General features: G+C 38.7%; 1 protein-coding gene across 1 annotated transcript; it reads left to right on the top strand.

Annotated features, from left to right (window-relative positions):
* Positions 1-554: 554 nt before the first annotated feature.
* On the top strand, positions 555-1,781 carry LOC138880082 (uncharacterized). Its single transcript, XM_070159735.1, has one exon. It carries the CDS (start codon positions 555-557, stop codon positions 1,779-1,781), a length of 1,227 nt encoding a protein of 408 aa, XP_070015836.1.
* Positions 1,782-13,490: the final 11,709 nt, after the last annotated feature.

Raw genomic sequence — 13,490 nt, 5'->3', positions numbered from 1 at the left:
GGTTTAAAGGAATGTTGGTTATATGTCCACACCATGGTATTCTAAATCAGATGTTGGGACAACGGTTTTACATGGGACTGTCAGATAACATGAAGAACATTGTAGATGCCTCAGCTGGTGGGGCATTTTTGAGCAAAACTTGGAGCGAAGGTGGGAGTCTGCTTGACAAAATGGCTCATAATTTGGGGTGGACGACGAGGAATGCACCTATCACTCCAGTGGTACACTCAGTGCCTTTTGACCCATCAAATTCCATGGCTGAAAATGTGGCGACTCTTTTGACACAGATGAGCATACTCACCAAAAAGGTAAAGGAATCGGGGCAGAAACAGCAAGTGCACATTGTAGATACTACCAATGGGGGCTTGTGCACATCTTGCATTAGTCAGCCAATTGGTAATCCGTGGAATACTGAACATGATCATTATCATCAGCACCCTGAGGACATGAACTATGTGTCAAACTATAGAGGCCAGAGATAGGGCAATCAGAACTGGGGTCAGCAAACTCAGCAGCCATACAGACCACCTCAACCACAGTACAACGCTGGAAACATGGGAGGTATGAGACCTCCCAACAATATGACACCTTATCCAAGACCACAGGGGTACAACAATCAGCAGCAAGGGTATCTCCCACCTCAGCAACAACATGGTGAAAGGCAAGAAGATGGGTTCACAAGACTTGAAGCAATGATGCAGCATGTGATTGGGTCCAATGCAAAAATAAATGAAAGAGTAGATACACATGACGCAGCAATCAAAAATATTGAAGTGCAATTGGGCCAAATTTCAATGTCTCTGAACAATCGTCCTCAGGGGACATTACCTGCAGACACCCAAATTAATCCAAAAGATCAGGGCCCAAAACAGCTGATGGCGGTGAGTCTCCGTAATGGCAGGGATCTAGATGTAGAACAAGAGAGAGCTCGAGAAAATATACAGGCTGAGACATTCATTCCAGTGCCCATTGAGCTGGATGAGTCTATGATACTGACAAAAGTGACAGTCCAACCTGCTCAGGAAGAAAAGAACATTCAGCAAAAGACCGAGAAAGTAGCTGAGTCAGTTGAAGAGCCAGTAGTTGAAATAGAATCTGATAAAGAGAAGTCCCAAGTGATTGGGAAGAAGAGACCTCCTGCACCCTTTCCACAGAGGCTAGCCAAGTATCAAAAGGAGGAGCAGTATAAAAAGTTCTTTGAAATGCTCAAACAAATCCAGGTAAATATTCCACTGATTGAAGCTTTAAAGAAGATGCCTGGGTACGCAAAAATGATGAAGGACTTGATGTCCCGGAAATTTGATTTTCAAGACTTGGCTACGGTTACACTTACTCAGACCTGTAGTGCAGTGGTGACGAGACCTATTGCTGAAAAGCTGTCTGACCCATGTAGCTTTACAATTCCATGCACTATTGGGAATTTTGCCTTTGCTAAGGCACTCTGTGATTTAGGGGCTAGCATTAATCTCATGCCCCTGGCTATGTATAAGAGGTTGGGCATTGGGAGAGCTAGACCTACCTCTATGTTGTTGCAACTGGCCGACAGGACTGTGAAGCGTCCATTCGGTATCCTTGATGATGTGCTGATTCAGGTGGGGAAATTTGTGTTCCCTGTAGATTTTGTGATCTTGGATTGCAAAGTGGATGAAGAGATTCCTATAATCTTAGGAAGACCATTATTTTCCACGGGGAGAGCTCTGATTGACTGTGAGACTGGGGAGCTCAAAATGAGACTTAATGATGAGGAAATAACGTTCAATGTGCAGAAGTCTATGAGGTGACCAAGCGAGTTCGCCAATTGCTCTCTTATTGATGCCGTGGATGTTATTATAGAGTCTGATGATGAGGTGTTGACAATTGAGGACCCCCTTGCTGCATGTTTGATGAACTTAGATGAAGTGAATGGTGAGGATTTGGCGGAATGGGTGTTGGCATTGGAAGGTAGAGGGTTCCGGGAGACAAATCTAGAGTTTGAGCCCTTGCACTTAGAAAAGAGAGAAACTCCTCCAGCCAAGTCATCCATTGAAGAACCATCAAAGTTGGAGTTAAAGCCATTGCCAGCCCACCTCAGGTATGAATTTCTAGGACCTGACTCCACATTACCTGTTATTATCTCATCTAGTTTGTTAGATGTGCAGGTTCAAAAACTTTTACAGGTACTAAAGGAATACAAAACTGCCATAGGGTGGACCATGGCAGACATCAGGGGGATTAGCCCCGCCTACTACATGTACAAGGTTCTGCTGGAAGAGGGGCACAAACCTTCCAGGGAACATCAAAGGAGACTGAACCCCAACATGAAGGAAGTGGTGAAGAAGGAGGTGATAAAGTGGTTGGATGCAGGAATTATTTTCCCAATCTCTGACAGTAGTTGGGTGAGCGCAGTGCAATGTGTTCCTAAAAAGGGTGGCATGACGGTTGTGACAAATGACAATAATGAATTGATCTCAACAAGAATCGTCACAGGATGGAGAATTTGTATGGACTATCGAAAGTTGAATCTAGCCACCCGGAAAGACCACTTCCCACTTCCCTTCAATGATCAGATGTTGGACAGATTGGCATTGAGGTCACGCTTCTATTTTCTGGATGGGTATTGAGGGTACAATCAGATCTCCATTGCACCGGAAGACAGAGAGAAGACCTCTTTCACATGCCCGTATGGCATTTATGCCTTTAGACGGATGCCCTTTGGCCTATGCAACGCACCTGCCACATTCCAACGGTGCATGATGGCCATATTCACTGACATGGTTGAGTACATAATAGAGGTGTTCATGGATGACTTCTCAGTGGTGGGGAATTCATTTGATGAGTGCTTGATAAATCTGACACGTGTGCTGAAACGGTGCATCGAGACTAACTTGGTTCTGAACTGGGAGTAGTGCCATTTCATGGTACAAGAAGGCATAGTCTTGGGGCACCGGGTGTCAAGTAAGGGAATAGAGGTGGATCGCGCGAAAGTTGATGTAATAGCAAAGCTGCCTCCACCAACTTCAGTCAAAACCATCAGAAGCTTCCTTGGACATGCCGGTTTTTACCGGAGGTTCATAAAAGACTTCTCCAAAATCGCCAACTCCCTCTGTAAGTTGTTAGAAAAAGATCACCCGTTTTTGTTTTCTGATGATTGCAGGGTAGTATTTGAGGAGTTAAAAAAGAGACTGGTCACATCACCCATCATTGTTGCCCCCAATTGGGAGCAATCGTTCGAACTAATATGTCGATCCTACCTGATAGGGCCCAAGGTAATTGTATATACTGACCATGCAGCTCTCAGTTACTTAATAGAAAAGAAAGAATCTAAGCCACGCCTGATTCGTTGGGTGTTACTATTGCAAGAGTTCAATCTTGAGATTCGTGACCGTAAGGGCACTAAGAATCAAGTCGCTGATCATCTTTCACAACTTGAGGGAACTGAAATATAGTTGAGGTTGAAGAAATACTAGAAACTTTTCCAGACAAGTAGTTGCTCTCCACCACTCATCAGGAAGCACCATGGTATGCAGACTTTGCTAACTACCTGGCCAGTGGTATAGTCCCTCACGACCTTTTATCGGTTCAAAGGAAAAGATTTTTTCGTGAAAGCTGCCAGTATTACTGGGATGAGCCTTATCTGTTTAGAATATGCCTTGATAATATGATCCGGAGATGCGTCCCCGAGATAGAGTAATTTTCTGTTTTGCAGGCTTGTCACCCATCGGCATATGGTGGACACTTTGGAAGGGTTAGGACAGCGGCAAAGGTGCTAGAGGCTGGATTCTTCTGGCTGGCAGTGTTTAAAGGTGTGCACCTATGGGTGAAGGCCTGCAATGAATGTCAGCGGACCAGGAACATTTCCCGACGCCACGAGATGCCCATGTACCCAATTCAAGAGGTGGAAGTGTTTGAGGTCTGGGGGATTGACTTCATGGGTCCCTTCGTCAGCTCTTATGGCAATAAGTACATTATTGTTGCTGTAGACTATGTGCCCAAATGGGTGGAAGCTGCGGCGTTACCCACCAATGATGCAAAAGTGGTGGTGGGATTTCTAAAGAAGAACATATTCACCCGCTTTGTTACACCACGAGCAATTATCAGTGATGGAGGCACTCATTTCTGCAACAGGGCATTTGAAAAGTTGCTTGCTAAGTACGATGTGCGCTACAAGGTGGCTACTTCTTACCACCCGCAGACTAGTGGACAGGTTGAAGTGTCCAACAGAGAAATCAAGAGTGTGTTAACCAAAACTGTAAATGCCACAAGAACTGATTGGGTGAGGAAGCTAGATGATGCACTCTGGTCTTACAGAACTGCCTTCAAAACTCCAATTGGTATGTCACCATACAAGTTGGTGTTTGGGAAGGCCTGCCACCTGCCAGTGGAACTTGAACATAAAGCGTGGTGGGCATTGAAACAGCTGAACTTAGACATGGAAGCTGCGGGCACTTCAAGAGTCACTGAATTGCATGAGCTCGAGGAGTTAAGATATCTTGCTTTTGAGCGCACAAAATTGTACAAGAAGAGAATGAAGAGGCTGCACGACCAGAACATTGTTGAGAGAAATTTCAAACCCGGGGACATGGTACTGCTATACAACTCAAGACTACGTCTGTTCCCAGGTAAACTTAAGTCACGATGGTCTGGACCATTTCGAGTAGCTGATGTTTTCCCTTCAGGAGCTGTTGAGATTGCCACAGAGAATGACTCTCGTACATTCAGAGTCAATGGTTATTGAAGCCATATGTGGGCATGAGCAAAAAAAAGATGTGTCTGAGCTGCACCTGACTGACCCACATAGGTCGAGCGAGCCTTAAATGCGCTCATCCTGCATCGTGCCGCAACGTTAAATCAGGCGCTGAGTGGGAGGCAAGCCACGATACTGTTGTAAGTGTAACACATTAAAAAAAATTAATCAGACAACTGCCCAGATCGCGGTTCCACCGCGACCGCGGTCAGAGATCCTCTCTGAACTTCATCTACCGCGCTTCTACCGCGACCGCAGTCAAACCGCGGTGAGAACCCCTCTTTGAACTACGTGACCGCGGTTCAACCGCGGCCGCGGCAGAACCGCGACAGACCCTGTCGGCCCAGGTCATATGGCACGTAAGAAGCAAAATAAATTGGCAGGCACGTCCCAACAGCCTACATATGATGCCTCAAGGTTTGACTCAGAATTGGCAGAGGACGACTTTCATGCCAAGGCTTCAAAGAGCTTCATCCCTGAAATTCCGATTGACAGGGTGGCCCTCCGTACAGAAAAGGAGGAGATATATGAGGAAATCCGGCGGAGGGAAATGGAGTTCTTATTTGATGAACCTGAAACGGTGAACAGGATGCTTGTAAGGGAGTTATACGCGAACTGCCCATCACATACGTTGCGGGAGGTGAATGTGCGAGGAAAATTGGTTGATGCCTCAGTTGACACTATTCAACAGGTGTTGCGGCTACCCCGGTTTACTGGTGACGTCGACTATTACCAGGACGCACCAGGAGTCACTTGGGATATTATGACTGATGCACTATGCATAGGGGCAACCAATCTGGATAAGTGACCATATCACCCTGAGCTCCAATTTATTCACCCATTTGGCTAAGTGTTGGCTCACTGTCATTTGCAGCCGGTTCTTGCCCTCCGGAAACACGACTGACGTGAACTTCCAAAGAGCCCTCTTGACGTGGTGTTTCGTCACAAAGAAAGATTTTGATGCGGCAAGACTTATTGGTGATGAAATGATCATACGATCCCCGGTAAGGTCAAAGGGATTCTACTTCCCCTCCCTGATGACTACATTGTGCCTACTGAAGAATGTCCCCACCCATCCTACTTATGGAGAGTTGCCCCCTAAAGCAGCTTTCAGAGCTTCCCACATAAGAGTGGGCAGGAGTACCCACACCACCATTCAGATCGAAGAAGAGGAGGATGACCCGGTTCCCATGGCACCATCCAGGAGATCCTATGACAGTGCCGGACCCTCTAGGTGCCCCCATGCTGGGACAGGCTTATCCAGATCACAGTCCACCCAGCCTATGTTGCGTACTATGGAGGACAAGGTCGTGGATCTTCGCACCTCGGTGGAGGGCCTACACACACGTATGGATCTCATGTCTCAGCAGCAAGCCAGGTCTGAGAGCCAGTTCATGTCCTGGTTCCGTGCTTTGGGGATGGCGTGCCATGTGGACCCAAGCACCGTCTCTGACTCTGATTGAGGCTCAGGGAAGTCTTCTTACCCTTCTGCTCGTTATTTTTGATATGACATAGGGACATGCCATAATTTTTAAGTGTGGGGTGGGAGACTTGCTCAGGTAATGGATTGTAGTGTATATAGACATGGTGTATGTATGTTGTAGTATTTGATTGGTGTTGTGGTGTATAATTGACTGTACTCACAATAGAAGTAACTGACTTGGCCCAACGACGGACGCTTGTCGACGGGTCTCTTGAGGGTCAAAATCTGATTTAAAAAAAAATAAAAAAATGTAAAGGACTCTTCCTGAGGACGGACCACTTGGACAGTACTCTTGAGGGAAGTAGTCCATATAGTTTCTTTATTTTTTTATTTATTTTTAGGTAGTATAGTAATTTTTCCTTGATTTTTCTTTTGACCACGGTTCTTTTCCAAGGGCTTTTCTTGAAACGGGTTAGGTAGATTTTTCGTTTGTAATTTTAGGACCAAAATGGGTGAAGGCTAGAATGCAACCCTTGATGTACACACCTGAGAATAACAAAAATAAACATGAGGGTGCGACGTCTAGGCTCATTTGTAGACTCATAAATCTATGCTCTAATTTTGCACATCCTGTCTTGCTTGAATGCTCGTATGAGTGTGTTGATAAACTGATTCGGAATGAGTTACATGCCAAGTGTGTGTGAGCTATTACTTATATTCTATGCTTGCATGTGATACCTAGAACTTGCCCTGTGTGTTTGCAAAGTGAAATAGAAGTTGTTTGGTTTTACAGATGATTGAGGCATTTCTTTATGTAGCCTGTATATTTGTAAATCCACCTGTATATATTGTCATAGTTAACCCCTTTGAGCCTGAAGCCTATTCTTTGATAACTCTATAATGACTTATATCCCTGTGCTTGAATAGTTTGATGGTTTGACCCTGTACCTCCTATAAGCACTTGAATTGCTAAAGAACATACAAAGTCAAAGTGTGGGGTGGTAAGGAAGCAAAAAAAAAGGGAGAATCAGGAGAGAAATACTTGAATGGTGCAATGGATTTGTAAAAAAAAAAACAGTTGCACCTAAAGAAAAGTGGGGGTCACCTATGAACTGAAATGTGGAAGAACGAGTGGCTAAGCATGAAAATTGAAATAAAAGGAAGTGTGTATTAAAAAGTGCTTAGGGAGGCTAGTCACTATATCCAAATATATCCTACCCGTCCCTTAGCCTACATTACAACCAAATAAAGACCTCTTGATCTTTGACTGAATAGTTCGAGTAGTAGAGTACTACACTAGGGGCAAGCTTATGGTGTGTCTGTGTGGCATGTGAATGTTCTTTGTTGAGAGTGAGTGAATTCTGCCTATCTTTGGTTCTTTGTTGCTTGAATTTTATGTGCGTGGAACTTCTCTCAGAATTATGATGTGAGGGCATGTGACTCAGGAAGAAAAAGTGCATTTTCACCTCTATTAGAGTAACTAGAGTGAGTATGAGTGTGTCATGGTGTTAGAGTCTTCATCTGAGACGTGATTGTTGCACTGCTTAGGCTGTTCCTTCATAATGGCGGGTGTGGCATAAAAACAAATTGGGTAATGCATCGAACGATTAGGCCTGGAAGTGTGGTGTAACTCGCTCGAGGACGAGCAAAGGTTTAAGTGTGGGGTGTTGATAAGAGGTGAATTTAACTATAATTAGGCCCTAAATAACTATCTTCTGGTATAGTTTGGATGATAAAAGTGATAACAAAATGCTCGTATTAGTGTTGTTCATGCTTTGTAGGTTATATATGACCAGAGAAGGCTATGTAGTACTTTTGGGATCAAATATGGAGAAAAACAGGCTGATCGTAAAATTCCGTCAAGTAAACCACGCGAAACAGCTCAAGTCATAACTGAAAGAGTACTGTCGCGGTTCCACCGCGACCGGGGCAGAACCGCGGTAGAAGAAGGCTGCAGACAAAGTGAGAATCAGAGAGCAAGTTTGGCCGCGGTTTAACCGCGACCGCGGTAGAACCGCGGCGGAGGCAGAGAACTTCAGGGACTAAAGTGCAAAACACGGGATTTTTAGCCCAAAACCCTATATAAACATTAAACTCCGCCCAAAAGAGGCATGTATTGTTTTGTAGAGTATTTTTGGCAAGAAGAACAAGTGTGAGAGATCACCCAAAACATCTTGGTTTCTTATTCTCTTTATTTTTCTTGCAAGTTTTATGATGAATATTATTTTAGTTTATTTACCTATAGTTATGAGTAGCTAAATCCTTTGTCTAAGGTTTTGATGGAACCTATTTGAGGATGAACTTCTTGTTTATGTTAATACAAATTTCTAGTCTCAATCTATATTTGTTCAACTATGTGTATGTTGTAGTTAATTGACAAGATCCTCAATTAGTTGTGCCTATTTAGTGTGCATAACTCGGGAGAGAGTGCATATTTAGGTTATTGTTGAGGCACACCACTCCCAAAGTATAAGAGAGATCTATAACTGCGGGTTTAAAGGCGGGATTAGGGATAACGAAACCTTGAGTGCAATCTTAAGTGAACTGTGTTAATTAAAGCTAGCTAGTGTATCTCGGGAGAGTGCAATAGTATATTACTATGATTACTCGGGAGAGATTTACGGTAAGAAAAGTGTTCATGATTGATAGAGGTGTGTTGGTCAATTTGTATGAAGCATAAACAGAAGGGATTCCATCAATAGGGAAGTCATTACCTTAACGTTTTCTCATTATTGTTTACAACCTTAGCATCCTTAGTTTACAGCTGTTTATTTAATTGCAATTTTAGTTATTGAAGACACCATCAACTGTGATTCAAAAGTTTGGGAAATTGGTTCTCAAGAGTTTAGTGGGTCTAAAGATTGTGATTGATAGGTTAACTCTCTGTGGATTCGACCCTGGGCGTAATACTCGGGTTATATTTGCAACGTCCGCATTGTCCTTTTTATAAGGCCTAGTTGGACGTGATCACTAGACAAAAGATATTTAACATTTTGTTTTGAAAAAAAAAATGAGCCAGTTAGGAAGTCAAAGAAATTTTTTTTATAGACAAGACTTATCAAATTTAATTTTGTGGATTTTCGAATCATAAGACCATAAAAATTTATTTCTCTAATTAAAAGAAAAAAAATTAGATGCTTCTATACATATATTAAGAAAAAAAATCATGTTTCAACACCTATTAAACGTATGCATATAAATACTTTACATGTTCTAACGGACAAATTTTATAGATTTACCTTTATAGGTTATACAAAAGTTAAAAATCTTAGATGACGAAAACCCTTGCATGATAAAAAATTAGAGAAAAATAAAAAATAAGTGTTAATAATAAAATAGATTAAAATATTACTTTTAAATTAAGTAGGAACAAATATTACAAAATATTGTTTGTAATAATTAATATCATCCACGACAAGTATTTTCTTCTAAATACAATCGCTAATGAATATTATTATCTACCATAATTAAAATAATATTATTTACAAGCAACACAAGGTTCAAAGGCCTAATTTATAAAATTGCAAAAAGTTATAATTGTGTTGATTTTTATTTGAATTTTCTTTTCTATTTTAACTTTCTCATATGCATGTGTTATATTTTTTTTAATTGTTGGTGTTACGAAAGTGTTATATTTATTTAACTCTATTTGATCTGTGTTATGTTATATTTATTTAACTCTATTTGATCGCGCGAAGCGCGGGTAATTTAGCTAGTATACACATAGATTAAAGGGTGCAAGTGAAGTTTTAGAGGCTTTTCATTTGTCAATATTTACCAACTCATGTTCCCTTAAAAAATTCTTTTGAAATTGGGCAAAAGCTATTTCTCAAAACTTCCTTATTAATATGTTCTCCTTAAGCTTAAATAGTTAATATGTTCTCCTGATGCCATCAGTGGTTAATTCTTAGATAGGTTATTAGAAATAAATCGAAAATAGGCAGAGCAACAAGAATTAATATTTTAAAAGAAAAGGACATTTGCTAGTCGGGAGGGAAAAAAGAAGGTGATGTGACACATCTTAGAGACTAGGATTACTATTTATCTATTTTCTCCTTTTTTTGGTTTTTCTTCTAATTATTTTGCTTTATCTTATTTATTAAAAGCCTAAAAGTCCGTTTAGGGGGAAAACGTCTCCATATTGAAGAAGCGTCCGTTCGGGAGAATCAAGAGTCACCTTAAGAAGCATCCATTCAGGCAGTCCAACAATTTAACTTATTAATGGGGAAGAGAAAGTCTTACTATAAAATTTCTAACGGAAATCAAATCATAATACGTATTGAGTATCTCAAAAATAGCTTTATTGCTACAAAGGATTATTTTGCCCCTTCAACTCCAAATCAGTTACAACTTACAACTTTTAATAGTTATAAATGTTATATAGAAATAACCACGTTGAAACTTTCTTTTCTTCACCATTGCCATTTCTTCATATATAGTTCATATCCACACCTCACAAATCTAAATTCTTGAAAAACTTTTTTGTTGTTGATATATTTGGCATTGGGTTTGGAGTCATAAATAACAACATTAAGCATTCCTAAATTTCAAATAAGGATTAGGGTGAGTTTCTTTTTATCTTTTTTTTTCCAAATAAAACCCCGGCATCCTTCCCTCCAAAAACTTACCAACTTGCTCTTGGGGAGATTCGAACTCACAACCTCTCGGTTGGAAGTGGGGGTTGCTTACCATCAGAGCAAACCCTCTTGCTTACAATCCTTATGTAGTCTCTCCTCTCAATTTATAAAAGATTTGATGAGTGTCTTGAGATGGTAAAAGTAGATATTAGGAAAAAGAAGCACACTTCTTGAAAATTTTGTACTATTTTTTTCTTGTGGTCCTCTCAATTTATAAAAGAGCTTATGGTGTAAAGAAATGAACAAGTATATATTAGGAGCAAGAAGCGAATTTTTTGAAAGTTTCGTAATAAAATTTGCATGAGAAGACTCTGGGATGGACGATATAAAAAGAAACAATCAAAAGGAATAACAAACAAAGAGATTAAAAAGTCGTTATGGTAAGAGGCATGGGAGAAACTCTTATCAACCACTCTGTCTTTCCTTTTCTCCTTTTCTCATAAAACTCTTTTTCTAATATTGTATCTTTTATGGACTTGCCTTAAAATTTATACAGTTTCGGAAGTTTTAAATTTTATTTGAAAATAAATGAATGCATGATCTTTTGTTCTAATAATCATTCTTCAGCCATCAGGCACCTTTTAACATTATAGTCATCTTCTGCTCTTATTAATCTCTCTTCCGTTGGCCTAGGCAAGCCTGCTGGATATTGCGTCAAGAAAGTTGTCCTCTATGTACGAAGACTCAAGGTATAAGAGAGTAAAGAGGTGAAAGGTGAAAGAAAGTCCAATGTGCAGACTTTACTGCCGAGAGGAAGAGTCCTTTAAATATTCTTATGTACAAAGATTCAGTTACACAAGTCCTATAATCTCTCTAGATTTATATTCATCAATATACAACAATTCATAACAGTAATTCAAAATACAAAGTTGATTCAAAATAGGAGAGAATATCTGCTAGTAGTTAACTAAATCTTTTGCTGGTTCTTAGATTTGCTGGGAGATGAATTCTCAGTCAATAGGAGGCGTGTTTGTTTATGCACATGCCAGTTAGGAAACATATAGAATATGATTGTTTAGTTAAAGGTACCACTATTAACCTTTTTTAATTATTTTCATATTAAAGGTAAACTGATTAATATGGTCTTACAAATGCTTATATCTTCATAATACAGTTATCTTTTATCATATGGGGTTTTTGCAATGGATAAAAAGATTCATATCAATTCTATAAATAATTGTCAAGGTAAATTGTTTATACTATATGTAGCACTTTCGTTACGTTGTTTTTCGTTGCACATTAACAGTACATTTATCTTTTTTTACATATTCAACTAAAACATATTAAGTTTCCAAAGATGTAACATATACAAAAATCTCACAAATACGGATTGAGTATTTAAAAAGTGAGCAGGTTGAATGGAAAACCCAACTATATTAAAGAGTTTTACCATATCATTCATGTAAAGAATGCTTGCTGATATATTTGTATATGTACAATAATATGTTATTGCATTTACAGATTTTGAATCATATTGTTTCAAATTAATGGTTTTAAATATACCATGAATTTTTACATGTCATCGTTAACACAGAATAAAAAAGGTGCAAATTTATTTGTTTTATACTTTTTTGCCCCTCATATTTCTTTGTTTTGAAAATTCTTAAATAAGAATATAAAATTATAATAGTAATTATTACGGTCAGAGAATAGTAAGATAAAATCATTAAAGAGTAATGTCTAATTCCTTTAATCATAAAAAAATATATAATTATTAAAATTATATTTTAATTTTTATTAATGACCGCGCGTAGCGCGGGCAAATGAACTAGTTATTTATAAAAGGCTAATCTTGAAATATTACTGTACCATTTCAAACCAAACATTGAGTTGCTTTTATTAGTTATTAATAAAGCTATTGTCATTTAGAAAATAACTTGCTCCGACTTGGTATAGTAGTTAATATTCTGTTTATTTTATTTTTAATAGTATTAATAAGATGAGATGTCTTCTTTTAATATAACAAAAAACATATATATGTTACGTTAGAAGTGGACTGAAAATATAAAAACAAATATTTCTACAGGAGTACCAATTTTACTCTCTTTTTTTATGTAGACTTCTCTCATCAAGTACTTGAATTAAAGATAGTTGTTTGAGCAATTGCACCTTAAAATATTTATTTAACACACAAAATAATCATAAAGATTCAAATGATAAAGTTGTTACAGTTTTAAAACTAATAGTGTAAGTTCTAATTTGAGTCCGTCATTTATTAATCATATTATTCTTTTCTTGTTATATATACAAAAAATATAAATTTGCTATTAATTTTTTTAAATTAAGTCAGAGCAAGCTATTTTCTAAATAACAATAGCTTAATTAATAACTAATATAAGCCACTCAATGTTTTGGTTTGAAATGGCATAGTAATATTTCAAGATTAGCCTTTTATAAATAATTTGTATTCTACTTGATATAGTAGTTAATATTCTGTTTATTTTATTTTTAATATCAGATAGACTATTAAGACGGAAAAGTTACTCATTTTTAAGCATTAATATATGAGGAGAAAAATAGTTTAATACGTTAAACATTATACAATTAATATACTAGTTAATTAGTGAACGAATAACAAATGATAGTGCAAGGAACGTAAATATGTGCATAGGAATAAAAATTTTAAGTGGCCCCCCGGATCAAGATAGCCTTGAGTCCGGAACCTAAATGTTATTTTTTTGGATTTAAAATATATAAATAGGTGGAA

The sequence above is a fragment of the Nicotiana sylvestris genome, chromosome 10 (genome assembly GCF_000393655.2).
Source record: "Nicotiana sylvestris chromosome 10, ASM39365v2, whole genome shotgun sequence".
Classification (NCBI taxonomy): Eukaryota; Viridiplantae; Streptophyta; class Magnoliopsida; order Solanales; family Solanaceae; genus Nicotiana; species Nicotiana sylvestris.
This window is presented reverse-complemented; position numbering and strand designations above follow the sequence as displayed.

Coding starts and splice junctions, on each gene's coding strand:
- LOC138880082 (XM_070159735.1), top strand. CDS start 555: ATGGGAGGTATGAGACCTCCCAACAATATGACACCTTATCCAAGACCA.